Source organism: Anabrus simplex, chromosome X (assembly GCF_040414725.1).
Source record: "Anabrus simplex isolate iqAnaSimp1 chromosome X, ASM4041472v1, whole genome shotgun sequence".
In the NCBI taxonomy this organism is placed as follows: domain Eukaryota; kingdom Metazoa; phylum Arthropoda; class Insecta; order Orthoptera; family Tettigoniidae; genus Anabrus; species Anabrus simplex.
This window is the reverse complement of record NC_090279.1, coordinates 221,748,428-221,764,804: the sequence shown is the minus strand read 5'-3', so window position 1 is coordinate 221,764,804 and position 16,377 is coordinate 221,748,428. Positions and strand designations below refer to the sequence as shown.

At 39.1% G+C, this 16,377-nt stretch overlaps 2 protein-coding genes across 6 annotated transcripts in view; both read right to left on the bottom strand.

Annotated features, from left to right (window-relative positions):
• The window catches only part of Mhcl (Myosin heavy chain-like), a 399,178-nt gene extending 392,878 nt beyond the window's left edge, over window positions 1-6,300 (bottom strand). For 2 of the 5 annotated variants that reach the window (XR_010861825.2, XM_067159638.2), the window contains exons 1-3: window positions 6,181-6,300; window positions 5,647-5,805; window positions 4,373-5,560 (exon numbers count right to left, since the gene is read on the bottom strand). Coding sequence is in view for 4 of the 5 variants with exons in the window: in XM_067159638.2 (XP_067015739.2) it covers window positions 4,373-5,560; window positions 5,647-5,784 (1,326 nt within the window). In the remaining variant the exon portion in view is untranslated. Of the gene's footprint in view, window positions 1-4,372; window positions 5,561-5,646; window positions 5,806-6,019; window positions 6,129-6,176 lie in introns of those variants that run through there. The other 3 variants (XM_067159641.2, XM_067159640.2, XM_067159639.2) reach the window with 3 other exon arrangements.
• Window positions 1-16,377, bottom strand: part of wkd (whacked) — a 569,688-nt gene that overhangs the window by 174,181 nt on the left and 379,130 nt on the right. The gene's annotated exons all lie outside the window — the stretch shown is intronic.

The window sequence follows — 16,377 nt, the reverse complement described above, 5'->3', positions numbered from 1 at the left end:
ACAGATTATACCCATACAGCAAACAAGTGGCTGCCGAATTACCACCTTTACATTTCCAAGCAACTCTGTTATACAGGAGTGAAAGCTGGGTGGGGCTGAAGATACCTTATTCATAATCATCTTCCTTCCAAGTATTGGGCCATGTGTCCTGTTACGATCTTGCATTTTTCTTTTTTCAAGACTTGAAAGCAATCAAATGCCTTTCGACGGATTGCTAGCCTGAAGGAATACCTTATTCACAAATAAGATATATGAAAATAGCGAGAATGACTGCTGGTACAAATGGCAGGAGGATATTCAAAATGAAATAATGGCTACGTACGTACCAAGGACGAGAATAATAATGGACTGGGCCATGAACGGCAAGAGGAGTAGAGGAAGACAAAGCGATGACCATTAGACTTAGTTTTTAATGTTATAAGAGCTCTAGAACTAAAGGACGTGTACATTCTGCTGTGTATAAATATATTTACAGAGTAGTTTCTTTTAACATGTAAGGTAAAAGAGGGTGTGTCTTCATTTCTCGCTCAATCATGCCTAAAATACTGGACCAACTGAACTGAAACTTGGCATAGATATATCGTGTAATTCTGATATGAACCCTTTCTAAATGACAACTATTACTAAAATAATGGGCAAATGATTACTTGTAGTGTTCCACTCGCTGCTTGACTGATGACAAGTACACCAATCAGTGCCTGATGGACGCTGGCAGCATTAGCACCTCTTCAACCATTGTACACCATGAATATAAGCTTACTCAGTCCATGGTGTAAAGTGCAAGAGGAACAGAGGCTGACTTATCAGTTAAGATAAGATTAGAGCGAACTGGTCATCTAACCAGATTAATATGAAGCAGAAACAATACGTACATATTTGCAAATCTTAAGTGAAATAATCCAAAAAGTAAATCCTTGGAATCCAAAATATTTCTTAAGAAATGCAGCATGTACAGTACGATATTAGCAGGATGTCAGTAAGAAAGAAACCTACGAGTATTGAATGTTAGGCAGGAACAGCTGGATCCTTTCAACGTGTGATCTCTCACAGCATTCAATCATGTCTTGACAGTAGCAACGGAAAGAGGGTACGCAGAATGAGGAATAAACTTGATGGATGAAGCTGGACTCAGCCATGGAGGAGACCGATATGATGACTGCTAATAACACAGAAGATTGTGGAGGCACTTGCAGACTGAACAGTCAGTCAATAATGTAGATGAACGTATGTTTTCAGCCACAGAACTTTGTCGTAAGCTCCTAGACTGAGGCTATACAGTACTGTATACTAAACGGATGTTTCAAAAGTTCACCAAACACGGTTGGTCCGGTATCCATCAGCTCTGACACAATTTGTTACCAGCAACAAGAATTATGATTTTTAAAATGAACCTCAGGCATACCTGCTTCTGTAGAAGTTACCCAAGGAATATACAGGGTCCGTGTGTCAGGGGAACACGCACGGAAGGCGATAGCGCGGCCGGCTAAGATGATTTAATGCAGTACGGTAGTGATAACCCTTGCTTCACAGCAATAGTTTAGTTGTTCAACATCTGTGGTATTGGTAGCATGTTCAATGTGTTCGCTTTAAAATAGCGTAGTTTCTGTAGGAATACTAATCGTGTGTTTAACGAGTGATGTGTACAGTAGAACAGCATGTATTCATTGTGTTGAGCTATGCGAAGCGTTCCTCTTATACATAATGCCGCTTTCGATTCATTCACAAATTTCCTGGCATCCTCCCTCCCCATAGGAGTATGGTACATAAATTAGTAAAGAAGTTCCGCACCACTGGGTCCATTCGTAACAAGAAATCAAGAAGGAGGCGAACCATTTTAACAGAGGAAAAGCTTGACGAAATAGGAGCTCTCTTGGAAAGAACTCTAACAAAATCCCTGTTGCGTCTCGCCGTACAGGCTAATGTGTCATTATCTTCTGCCCATAAAGCAACAAAACCGTTAAAAGCAAAACTGTACAAACTCACCCCTGCCCAATATTTAAGAGGACCTGACAGTTTGACTAGGGCTTGGTATTGTAACTGGTTGCTTCAGTCAGTTCACGATGGGTATGTTGACCCAGAACTTTTGTTTTATAGTGGTGAAGCATAGCTACACCAAAGTGGCTATATAAATAGTCAAAACAATCACTACTGGTGGGCAGAAAATCCCCACCAGCAGCATGTCCATCCACTTCATGATGTAAAGATAGGAGTTTGGTGCGCAATAAGTGCTTGCAGAATTATAGGGCCTATATTTTTGTGTGAAACAATAATGGTGATCGATATATAGACCTCATTCTCAGACCATTCTTTCAAGAGCTGATGGAATAAGAAAGAAGTAATGGTTACTGTATGCAAGATAATGCGACGGCACACACTGCTGATCAGTCTACGGAGGTAATACGGGAAGTTTTCGAAGATCGTGCAGTTAAATTATCCCCCTAGATCTCCTGATTTAAATCCCTGTGATTACTACCTGTGGGGGGATGCCGAAGGGAAAAGTGTATGCGAACAACCCTCACACAAGAGAACATTACACAAGTTATTTCGAACATCACACGGGCTGAAATTCGCCGAGTGTCTGCAAACCTATTTACGAGCTGTCAGGCGTGTTCGACAGCTGAGGGACAACATTTTGAACATCAAATGTAATGCCAGGTAGGTTTTAGACTAATAGTTTCACTAGAAATGGATTTCTATAAGTGTGCATTGCTGTGAGTAGTGAGGAAGAAAAGCACGCATTATACCAGCTAGCGATGGAGTGTCATTGCGCCAGCCGTACCGTGCTCTGAGTGGTGCTGTGGAGCGAGCAAGAAAAAAAAAAAGACCCTGTACCTCAGAAAATAAACCAAACAATCCTCTCAAACTTACACATTTCATTATCCTCGGAACAACTTAATCCATCCACCTCAGAAATGTCTCCATCACCAACATATCAGGCTCCTACTACCTCTACCTCTTTCTATCCAGTTTTCTTCTTGTCCAACACTTCCCACATCAGGACAGAAGATTTCTTGTCACCTCTTCCCACTGTGTTTATCGCATCTTCTAAACACCATGTGCTTCTTTCTTTCAGTTAGTTACAATGCTCGTACTTGTTTTAACTAGGCCTAATAACAATCCTCTCCAATTTCAAGTACGTTTCTTCCATCTGATGTGTAAAATACCGTACCCTGAGCTTTTGCTAAACCCCATTACACATCAGCTTTATCTACAGGTGACTGAAGAAGGACAGTGACCATTTCTTTGTAGCTGAGCTGTGCGAGTCTTCATTCACATGGGGCAAGATCTGCTCACAGACACTTCATTGAGGCTACTTGTTTTAACATCACACTAGCACATCACAGGTTTTCAGCAGCGACGGAGGAATGGGAAAGGTACAACCCCAGCATTTGCCTGGTGTGAAAATGGGAATCCACGGAAAACCATCTTCAGAGATATTCGAACCCACTAGCTCCCGAACGTAAACTCAGTGTGCAACACCGTCATGATGAAATTGCGAAGGAGTCGGTCAAAGGAAGAGAGGAGAATGATACAACATATGAGATTAAAACACTGCATACACCAGGAAGGAAGAAAGCTGGAGTAGAAAAGTTGAAGAACAGTGAGAAAGAGAATGTAGCAGGGAAAAATACCAAAACAGATGATGGAGGTTAAGTTTGAGCAAGATGGATGGACTTGATCAATAAAATGACAAAGTAGAGAAATATTCAACTGGAGCCAGGTAAGGGAAAATGATTCTCACTGAGCACAAAGTAAAACTAATCCCTTGAGACAATCAGATTAAATAATAAAGTTAACGATGTTCACTTCAGCAACTCCTGCTTCTACATGTTCTTGATATCTCGTCACTAGCTTTAAAATGTCTCACTGGAATTATTATTTTTTTTTTTTACAGATTATTGCTCTGTCTCTTGTGCTGTTCTAATGTTGAGATATTTGTTTATTTAAAATAGATTCATTATTGTTAGTATTCACAAATCACGAGACAATGCTCACACTGTCAGCGTATGACGTTTGGGAAATTGAGAGTTAAAATACACCGAAGCTCAAAACAAATTATGGAACGACAAATTGAGAGACCGAAGAGGTAGGAGAAGCCGAGTTACAAAGGGACAAGGACTGAAACACAGCGATGGACAGAAAGAGAGTTCTTATATCCAACAAACTCTAGCCTACAGTCTATTCTACAACATGTTAGAAATGAGGAATTCCAAGTTACAGACATTTAAAAGCAATTTCACACTAATTTTACGTTTTTCCTCCTCTGCATATTCATTTCACAAAGATCAATAAAATGCATGTGGAGTTGTTGTGCTGAAATAATCAGTACACACTTTAAGATTATAAGTTTGGACAGCTATCATAGACTTACCTTCACAGTGACGCTAGAAGTGGAAGATTTAATGAGGTCGATGATCTCTTCACGACTCTTATCATCGACCACAACACCATTCACTTCCAATAGGCGATCTCCTGGTAATAAACCCGTCTCATTGTGATGTTGCACGATAGTCCCCGGTTCTGCAAAAATCACTGCCTTCATCTGTCCACTTGCTAAGCGCTCCACAACCATTGCCCGCCGTAAAGAGAATCCAAAGTCACCTCTGGGAGGTGGCTGACGTTGTATGGTAAGCACTCGCGGTTTTGGTAACAGTACCGGTATAATGGGTGGCAAGGGAAGATCTGGAAGCGAGTCATCTAGAGCTCCTGAAGAATATCTATTCCAACGATTGTGGAAACTGGCAAACCCTTGACTTTCACCAATCGGACTAAGACTAAATGGTGGGGTGGCAAAGCTACTATTTGTTGTTGTGGTATCTGTGAGACTATCAGCGCTAGGACTTGTACTAGTAACAGTCAATAATTTACTAGTGATCTCAATATTGGTAGCCACCGTTATAGGTGGTGTAGTGAGGTAATCGCCACTTCCCAGAGCTAAGTCTAACTCGTCGCTCTGCTTGCTGTTAAGATCGTTCAACTTACCATCTGCTATACTATTTTTAACATTCATCACTGCATCACCTGCTCCCTGATACATACCCGAACTAGTCACAACCTGCTTGTAACTGGCCACCATTTGCGGAACATTCTGATAAGCAATCACTTCGTTCTGAAGGGTATTACGCACTAACACACTGTCTGTATGGTTCTCACCTCCATTCTGTGTCACTATTTCACTACCGACACTGGCTATACTAAGTCGGGGGCCCTTAAGGATGCCCCTCTTTGGAGGACGTGGAGGAAGCGGAGGAAGAGAGCGCTGCTGAGGGTTGCTGAGAGATGTAAGACTGGCTTCACTGCTATCACTCTGTGTCAAAGTTTCACCACCACTACGGACCCAAGAACAACTCGTTCCTGATGAAGGTGATGGACTAGCTGGTGTTCCTGAAAAATGGTGTCCAGGAAGACTGCTGGACCCCCCAGGATAGTCAGGTCCATGCTCCAGACTAGCAAAGAAACTGGCAGAATAATCTGCAGTAATGCCACTTGGTAACTTTTCTTTTTCTTTACGACGTCCACGAATCTTAAGAGATCTCCGAACCTGGAATAAATAAAATATCTGCATTCCATACGAGAATTTGTTGTAGAAGCGTTCAACAGTAAATCATAATATTTAATAAGAAGGCCTGTCAACAAAGTACTTACCTCATCTAGCCTCAGCAGCTCGTCTGTAGTCATACTCCCTCGATCCCTCTTTTTATTTTCTTTACGTTCTTTTTTCTCCTTCTTCCTCTTTTCCTTCTCCTCTCTTTCTGCTGCGCCTTTCTTCATGAAGTTAAACATTGCTTAAGCTTAATACGTAACCTGAAAAATGATATAAAACACTTCGTTACCCTAGAGTTCAATATATGTGCAACGCTCTCAGCTTTGAGTTAGGTTATGTATTATTGATTTTTTTAAAACAGATTTAAAGCAACAACAAAATATATTCTCCTGAACAGAATGATTATAGTCCACTTGTATATAGCTAAACTAAAACACAGGATTCTGCTATAATGAAAGGAATAACATAAATCACCTCGGTTTCATATGGGCAAGCGATGCAGAGACCACAGACTATACAAAAATATTTACTAACAGGTAGAATGTATTGCATTATTTACACACACAAATACAGCACTAGAAGATAGCTTTTCACATTTTTTCTACACGTTATTTAATCAAAATATGCTTACTAACATAACTACACCACGTTGCAATAGCTCCTCTCAAATCCTCGCACACAACTCGCATGGAACAATCCGATGACAACAGCACCATTGGTGATATGACAGCATTAGCCTTTCCCTTCCCTTTCCCCTCTTAACGAACATGGCGCTCGGTTGAACTCGCTTAGCACGAGCGCCTTACAGTAGAACAGTAAACTCTTTGTAGATGGCACAACCGTAGGCTTACAAAAAGCAGCGCGAAAACTAAAAAAACGCTTAGCTGTGACGTACTTTTCCTGTTTAAACGTTCCAGTTTTCGAGTTTAAATACACGTTGAAATGTGCCTGTAGAATAAAGAGCAAAGGTAAATGATTTATACTATAGTCACACCATTAGCTATTAGTCATTCTAAATTACATAAGATTTGCTTTGCTTCAAAATGTGACAAAGAACATAATTGTATAGCTTATGGCAAATTAACTTTAAAATATTTGCCATAAATTATAAATTAACATAGTTCTGTTGTATATAGTGTCTCAGACTACGAAATGTTTATGATTTATTGTATAAATATGATATATTAATGAACAGACTTGTCTGGTTCTTGCCAGGCAGCATTACACAGTAGTCTAAGTTGTACAGTAGACTGCATGGACTGCAGTGTTCGTAATGCCTGTAGGCTGGCATATTATTTTAGTCCACCCATAATGGGACGCTAATTGTATTAATACATACATAGGTATCTTCCAGGCGATACTTTCCAATTTCTTTGAAATCATTTAGGAAAAGGCTAGGAAAACAACAGATAGGGAATCTGCCACCTGGGCAACTGCCCTAAATGCAGATCAGTATTGATTGGTTGATTGATTGATTGATTGATTGATTGATTGATTGATTGATTGATTGATTGATTGATTGATTGATATTATACATACATGAGTAGAGGAATAATTCTATATAATGGAATGTCTAACTTCCCAATGAGCGAATTAGATTTATTTTCCACCAATAGTTCATTTCAAAAATTAGATGTGTCTATGATTCATGGTATAAATATGATTTATTAATGAACAGACTCGTTTGGTTCTTGCCAGGTAGCATTACACAGTAGAATAAGTTGTAGATTGCATGGACTGCAGTGTTTCAGACCCTGAAAAGCCTTACATCTAATTGTATACAAGACAATAACTGATATGAAAAGTGCTGCATATTCAGGCAAAAGTGTATATACCGGGCGAGTTGGTCGTGCGGTTAGGGGCGCGCAGCTGTGAGCTTGCATCCGGGAGATAGTGGGTTCGAACCCCACTGTTGGCAGCCCTGAAGATGGTTTTCCGTGGTTTCTCATTTTCACACCAGGCAAATGCTGGGTATGTATGTTCAGTCCGTCAGCGATGCTGCTGGTGGGATCCTCAACAGCTCTGCCATCAGCTGTCATAGATGGCCTAGGCATCACTGAAGAGGCGTACTAGGGAAATGAGGAGAGAGGTAGTTTCCTGTTGCTTTCCTCGCCAAGCCAGAGTTGCTATTACATATCAGTCTGCCAAGTCCACTGAAATGCATACACCAACCGACCCTATGAGCAATAGTTTCACACCATTCATAGCAGGGACTGGCTGCAGAAGGAATGGCATTACTAGCATCACTCATACCTCAGTCACTTTCATATTGTCAAAGCCAAGGATAAGTCAGAGACAGATCTATGAAAGTAACAAAATTGCTCTAGCCTATACCAGAAGACATAGTGCACTGTAAACACTAGGTCCTGCCAGCAAAGGCGGAAATGCTGGAGCTGTACCTTAACTAAGGCCTCGGCCACTTCCTTCCCATTCCTATGCCTTTCCAATCCCATCGTCGCCATAAGACTTATCTGTGTCGGTGCGACGTAAAACAAATAGCAAAAAAGAAAAAAGCAAGTGAAATGTCCAAAAAATCAAACATTGAAGTAAGAATTGACTTAGCTAAAATAGTATAATTTGAAAATATATCTGAACTGAAATCTGACCAAAACCAAGCTGTTTCTCCTAATAACAAGTCTTGCTGGCATGTAAGTAAAAACAAACAAGTCACCAAGACTTATGCAATTTGGGCAAAACCAAAGATGTCCGTTTTTTCATATTTAATTGTTATTAATTTTTCATCTGTGGTGTGAGTTATATAGAGAGATCTTCAATAAAAGTACACTCAAATGTTGCAAACTCAAAAGATGCTATCCACTGGTGATTTATGTTTTTCTTGAAAATCTTGGTTTTATGGAATTGTTTGGTTTTGCGTGGATGCTCCTGAAATATATTGATACTAACTTGTAACTTGAAATTGATTAATTGGTATGAAAATGATTGAAAACTTATGCAGGTTCTTCCAAGGAAAGCAAACAAAACAGATTTGTTTTTAACTTAAAAAGTTAAAATAATTTTACAAATTATATATTTTTTAATGTTTCTCTTGTTTTTAGAAAAATCTTAGTCTCTGTGAATGTTGATGAGTTAGAAATTATTTTAAGCAATGTTCATAATATGTTACTGCACGGTCTTAATTCCTTCTTGGCTTTAGAATAGCACTCTCATTTATCCTCTCATAGAACTGCATGAGGTGAGTACAACAATATGGAAAACTAACACTAATTGCGATGTTCCACTTTTTTCTTCAGACCCACTCATATTTCATCATTGAAAATATTCTTTGAACTGGAGCAGAAGTACCAAGAAGGTAGAGTAAATATATAATCCTTTATTTAGGAATCTGACCCTCAATGGGTTTGCCACAAGACACAGTATTGTACAATTTTTATGTTCTGGAATATAAATAGTTCCTTAAAAGAAGGACAGACCCATGCACAGCCACCTCGCCAATCGTGGTTTTCCTTGAGAAAAAACATCTCGGCCAACATCCCCAGTATGATACCTCTTGCACCCACTAAACTCAGAGTTTACATGATATTTCTCATGATGCAATTCGATACTAGAAGTTAGATGCCCTGCTTCACAGAGTGCACATTGTGCGGCTGTTGTCCAGTATTACAGAACGAGCTCTCTGATTATCCACTTCTTCATTTACTTCTCACCTGTTGTAGCAAAAGGCTGCAAATTGTTTGATGGCAAGTATTCCTAAGCAATATGAAAGAGGTTAGAAAAATTTATCCTTTGGCTCTCGTAATGAGTGAACAGTTGAACTCAGTTTTCTTTTGTTTGCATTCAGTTTCTTTCAAAAGGTTCTTAGCAGTCACCATCTCATCAAAAAAATTAATGCAAATCTATGCTTTCAAATCCTATTCTGCAGACTTTTCTACATTTATTATTGGGACAATTCGCAAATTGACTAGGACGGAATCTTCAAATTGGAACCATCCTTGCACATCTTTGACATCAGTGGTGAAACTCTTAACATGTTTTTGATGCTTAGTCTGCCCAAAAATATGGACTTATTATACCTACCAAGAGTATAATTTTGTAATAACAATGTAACATAACATTTGGCTTCCCTCCTTTTGACCACATATTCCAGTCTACCCAGTATGAAGAGTTTGAGCTTGAGGCTTGCGGCTAGCCTAACGCATTTCTGTGATTGTACTTCATTGAGTTTTGTCAAAAGTGTAGGTATTTTTTTTTTTTTTTTACATACTAGTGTATTTTGTGTAAAATGGCTCATGGTGAGAGAACAATAAATTGTTGAATTACAGGAAGCCATTGTCATCTTGGACATGTGAAACAGATTGTACTACATCATATCATATTGAAGATGGAAGACAAAATAGTATTTTAATGGTATAAGAAATATCCTTGGCTTAGAGTGTACTACAGTGTTTTATGTGTATTCTGTTTCTTATGGTGTAACAAACAGTTTTTATAGAAAATCCCATAAACATCAAAGTTCAAGAAGAGTAAAAGAATGTCTTTTTTGGAATTGGCTTTACGTTGCACCGACGCAGATAGGTCTTATGGCCATGATGGGATAATGAAGGGCTAGGAGTGGGAAGGAAGTGGCTGTGGCCTTAATTAAGGTACAGCTCCAGCATTTGCCTGGTGTGAAAATGTGAAACTAGACTGCGGAAAACCATCATAGGGGCTGCCAAGAGTGGAGTTCAAACACGCTATCACAGCTCCGCGCCCTAACTGCATGGCATATGGACAACATGAACCTGGTTCATGAGTATTCGTCATATTGACAAACAATTTGAAAGAAATAATTTTATATCTTGTGCCATTGTAATTTTCTGAGCTGCTGAGATTAGCAAATCACCCGGTGATACTGCAGGTGGGCTTGAGAGCCATGAAAATCCCTCCCATGTTTCTTTGATTGGTGCTCTTAGGCCATTTTAATTCTCTAGCGAAGAGATCTGATTTGCTGACTTCAGTCATTATCATCATCATCATCATCATCATCATCAACATAGAATCCCTGGATAGTGCGGTTTTGAATGAGCCATCGCTGTCTGTCCAGAAATGCCTTCTCTGTCTCCCAGTTCCCTCCTCTTCTCTCAGCTGGTGTAGCCGTCTCTTCCTTCAAACAGCATGCACGTGGTATTTAGTCTCAAAGTTATTAGCTTCTCTTCCAGTTCCATTCTGATGTAAATGAAAAGAATTCTTTTCAAATTATTTATCAGTATGAGCAAGCTGCTAGCTGCTCAATCAGTCGCCCATGTGGCAGATTCCCTATCTGTTGTTTTCCTAGCCTTTTCTTAAACATTTTCAAACAAGATGGAAATTTATCGATTATTTCCCTTGATGATTTATTCCAATCCCTCACTCTTCAACTTATAAATGAATATTTGGCCCAATTTGTCCTCTTGAATTGCAACTTCATCTGCATATCACAACAACTGGACCTGTTTGAAAATTTCTTGCAACTTTAATTCTTCACTGCGTACAAAGTTTTTGAAATAATTCTGAAGTGGTGTGTTTATTTAGTTTGAAAAACTTTCAGTTTGTTCAGACTTTCTTTCCAAATTTGTTTTCTTTTTACTGAAAAGGAGATATCTACTTCTTCCACTGGTCCAGATGGCAAGTTAGCTACTTGTGACTTCCACAGTAAACCAACTGTTAACTAACATAACCATATTTATTTACAAAGAAATACATAACAATGTTGAAATCATAGATATACATGAATTGTTTCAGTCATTCACTATAATGCCGAATCTTCAGAAATAATCAAAAATTATTTTAACCATTTACTTTTTCACCCTAAAGCATATTTACCATAAAATTGCAAAATCAATATTGTCATTGTCAGAACTCACTCACTAGCATTTTCAGATGATGATTCAAAAACCTTTTCTATCTCCTTGGTGTGGTAGATTTTCGTAAAATTTCCGGTATTCCAGGCAATAATCTTCTCATGGGTTATTCATGAACACGTAATGTTTGTCACCTTTCCTTCTTGAACTTCTGGCCATAGTCTTCCAATCAGCGGGCCAGTTCACTTCTGTGACTATTTATTGCTTTGTATTGATGGCCGAATGCATTCAGTCACATTCCATTTCCCTACGACCATCAACCGTCAATTGGAATTTGTTGAGATTCTGTCCTCCACAACGGTCACTGAAACAGGAAATGTTGCAGGAAGTTATTTGAAATACCGGTACAGAAAGCGTCCTCTCCAATCTCCCTGTTTTGATTTTACGTCACACATTGTAAATTTAAAAGTTTTCAATCGTTGCTTACAAAACAAAGCATTGTTGGTACAATCACTTGGAGCCAATAAAACTTGGTAGAGATCGAAGTTGCGGCTTACAAAGGTCCCTTCTGAGTTTTGTGCTCGCTCCTTGTCTTGTTTCTTCTCCTCTCAAGTCCTAAGTTTTGCTAAAAGTTGAGAGTCATAAGTAGCCATAATTTCATTTGTATTGACCCGAGGCCGTGCATAGACAGCACTGTTTTCTTTGGGATGATGAATACCAAGATTGTACTCCTCTGTAAATATGGGCATTAGCCACTGTGCGCACTGATTTGTACGGACTTAGGAACTTTCTTTTTGTCCTAGAGTGGCAATAGTAGGATTTAACAACTGCAGAAGGAAGTGTTAACAGATACAGAAATACTGAACATTTTTCCCTTAGGACACGTAAAGAACCAACTGAACTTACAAAAGAGCAGAAACATTCTTCACTATCCAGTTTAACAAACATTACAAGAAATTAAAAAGATCCACTTAGTGTATAATTGTAGAAATGAAAGAAAACAGGAAATCTTAGAAACATTATTTCAAAACTACAGTAGTTCAATCAGAAAAATACTGTCATACCTAGCAGCATGAGATTCTAAATTCCAAAGAGCTCTTCAACCATTTTCATCCCTCTGGAACCCATAATTAACAGACAAACACTATTGTAGCATTACACAGACACAGCTGATTTGACACTGAACGGGACATTCATGTAAAGAATGGGCGAAAACAGAGTATTACTGGCTGCAGCTTACTTCAGTATTACAAGTAGGTAACTACCTCTAACCCTAAAGTTATCTCGCCATTGGAAGTTCGTTTAGTGGCACAAATGGGCACAACATATCCATTTGTAGCATAAAAATACTCCCATGTGTCGCAATGGTACATCCTATGAGATATCGAGTTGTAGCATTGAATAGAACACATCAAGTAGGCAAGTGGCATATAGATAACTCGAAACTGAAAAAGAAAAAAAAAAAAAAAAGAAGAAGAGTTACCCCATTGTTGTATGAGGTGACAATTATTATGATCTTTCCTACTTTTAAGCTTCTGCTTAAGCTTATTTGTCTACTTATGTCATTCCATGCCTACTCTCCAACCCTCTAGCGCTTTGACAACACTGGAGGGAATCTAACTTTAGAAAATCACCATAAGGCATAAACATTGTGATTCGTGACTTACATTAATAATATGTTTTGATGAATATATGATAGTGTACTTGGATTGTATTGTATATTGTTCATTGACGATTGTAATGTTACTGATGATTTGAGGAATTTCTGCAGTGAAGTTTCAGTATTCAATACAGAAAGCAGGTATTGTTCCACATATTTTTTTGAACCACAGAGGAAGTTCCTGACAAAAGGAAATCTAGAAAACTGTGCTGAATTGTTCAGACATTCTGTTGTGAATGTAGGAATATGGTTGAGTGGTATTTTTCCGGCAGAAGTTTTTAAAGGAATATTGGTGCTAGAGGGAGTTTTTTCCTTATTTAGAACAAAGAGGCACATTGGTGGCTGAGCTGCCTCCGTGACCTGTAGACCTTTCATGTGAGGTGACCCTCAAGGTTTAAAAAATAAATTGTGCAAATTTATAGAAACCTGCGTCTGAAAATAAAGATTGTAAGTTAAGTTTAATCAGCATTCAAAGTTGAATGAAGAATGAAAACCTACAACCTGTTTTCCAGTCATTGACCAGGTCAGTGATGGAATGAATGAAACCTCCATCTTGCGGCGAGGATAGGAATTGTGCCAACTGCCGAGGCCTGTCGCACTCCTCTGGGTTAATGATTAATGACTGGCAGATGAAATGAAATTATATTGGAGAGTGTTGCTGGAATGAAAGATGACAGGGAAAACCGGAGTACCCGATGAAAAACCTGTCCCGCCTCCGCTTTGTCCAGCACAAATCTCACATCGAGTGACCTGGATTGGAATCACAGAACCCATCAGTGAGAGGCCGACGCGGTGCCGCCTGAGCCACGGAGGCTACCATTCAAAGTTATACTTTATATTTAAATGGAGGTAGACTATATTAGTGGATCAGGTGGTATCACTGCAATATGTAAAAAGCTCAGAAAAATCTTGGATTTGACCTTTCACACATAAGAATATGTCTCATAATTCTTGAAGTAAGAGTTCAGTCCTATTTATTGAAAGTGAGATGAATTTATACAGCATGGTTTTAGGGCCAGATGGCCTTCTTGCTGCTAACGTCAGTTTAGGAGCTTGCACAGACAAGCGAAAGCAGATGATGTGGTTTGAACCCACTTGGCTCGACAGCTGTTCCGTGTTCTCCAAGTGAGAGCACAGAGGTTAATTTGTTAAGAAATGTTTCAACAAGCAGTGAAACATTCAGTAGACAAGGAATTGCAATAAAATATGGTTCAAGTAGGAAAACCACACATATGCATTGAACAGATAGTGTGTGCATAATACAAGCGTATTATCCACGCACGTCAGGGCACGGACAATCAAGTGAATTCTCTTTTCTCAATTTTTTTTGATATGTAGTAATATATAAAGTTCGCCAGCTCTATGTACTTATATCTGCTGTACACTTATTTGCAATAGTGCACTAGAAGTCATTGCTGACAGTCTTTTCTTTCGTGTCTGCTGTTGTCATGAGATTTGACCCAACACGAATGTGTGCGTTCTTCTATAAAACATAAATAAAACTGACAACGAGAACTTTTATGAGCAACTAAGTAGATATCTAATTTTATGCAGAAGTATTGCTTTATGGAATTTTTCTGCTGTTCTTCATATTTTCCTAGTTCTTATTTGACCCAGTTAAAGATATGGCATATTTTCTTCTTACAGAATGCCGAAGTATTTAGTAACTGACGAAGACATTTGTAGTAGAGTTGAAGTTGCTTCACCATTGTGATGACAGCGATGTATTGGACTGGGAACTTTCTGCCTTTGAAAGAGATATTGTTGAAGAAAGTGACAGAGTAGCACCAAAATGGTGGCATAGGGCAGAAATAAAAAATGGGCTCCTAGCAATGACGAGCACTCAATAGAGTGTGCCGCTTATGTGGGCACAACAAAGTCATCTGCCCAAAATGTGGAGAATGAACAAGGAAAAACCATCCTAGGTTTTTGAAAGATTGACAGCTTATATTTTCTCTTTCCTAACAGTTCTGTATAAAACTGCTTCATTCACTTCATTTATGAAAACATATGACCCCATCATTTCCTTCATATTACACCATGGCTATGGGTCCAAAAGATGCAACGTGAGCGTGGTATGCGAGTACATCAGCGTTCCAGTTTTCCAGGTACTGATGGGGAGCCTCTCCCGTTCTGTCTTACTGACATGCACCACTGTCCTTCCCTGATCTGCAATCTCCCACCATGTATCTCCAAGTTAACATATGCTATCCTTGTTGGCTCCATTCTCATTACATGGCCAAACCACCCCAGTCTGGACATGCTGACCCGATCTAACAATGATGTCTCAAGCCCAGCTTCCTTCTAACCACATCATTCCTTAACTTGTCCAGTTTGGTTTTTTTTGAATTGTGGACCTAAGGAACTTGCCTGCAACCTTGATGAGGTGCAGGTTTCAATACCATAGGTTAAGATTGGTACTGAACATCACCAGTTTTGATTTTGTTGGTACTTTGGGATCGCAGACGAGTGTTCGTACTTGCTGGTAAAAGCGAGAGCTCTCTTCTGCACTCTCTCCTTTGCGGCTAGTGTATCTCGAGATATTACACTGCCAAGGTAAGTAAAGCTTTCCACACTTTCTAGTGGATGTTTGCTGGTCGTCCTTCTCTGTTTATTGCCATCACGAACGTTTTGTGTTCGCTTATCTTAACCTCCATTACTTAACGTACACATTTTGAGGCCACCTTCTCTGAGAGCACTTCACTGCATGGAAAAGGAGAGAATCTTGGGCTTAGAAGATGAGAAAGTGAAGCTGTGAGCTTGCGTTCGGGAGATAGAGGGCTCGAAGCTGTCCGTGGTTCGCTATTTTCACAGCAGACAAATGGTGGGCCGCTACCTTGCCATGAGACCTATGTGTGTCGGTGTGATGTAAAGCAAATTGTAAAACAAGATTAACAGTTCCGATAAATTGAAAGAAATATGGAGCATTATGATCTACCTCTTTACTGGGTGCTAGTTATATATTGTTAATATATATTTTAGTTATTTGGTACTCCAAATCAAAATTTAAGTACTTCAATATTGTCAGCATAATTCCAACAATTGCATCTGATTTTAAATATTTTGCTCGACTATGAACGGTTCCTGGATTAGTGTGGAATCGCATGCGAGCAAGCGATTCCATATGTCACAAATCTCTATGGCACTCCATGGCAACAGAGTGATAAGCTCCAGTGTTACGTGATTATGAACGAGCAGTAGGACACTAGAACTTCTTAACATTCTGGCATGTCTTGTTCATCATAACAACACTAAAATAGTTAAATTTTGCAGTTAAGTTTATTTGTCTGTTATTATTTTTACTGTTTCCCTGAGGAGAAAAAAATTGAAATTTGATCATTTTCATTTTTACGCTGTAGGCCGTATTCCCCACCCGGCTGACGAAGAGAACACTG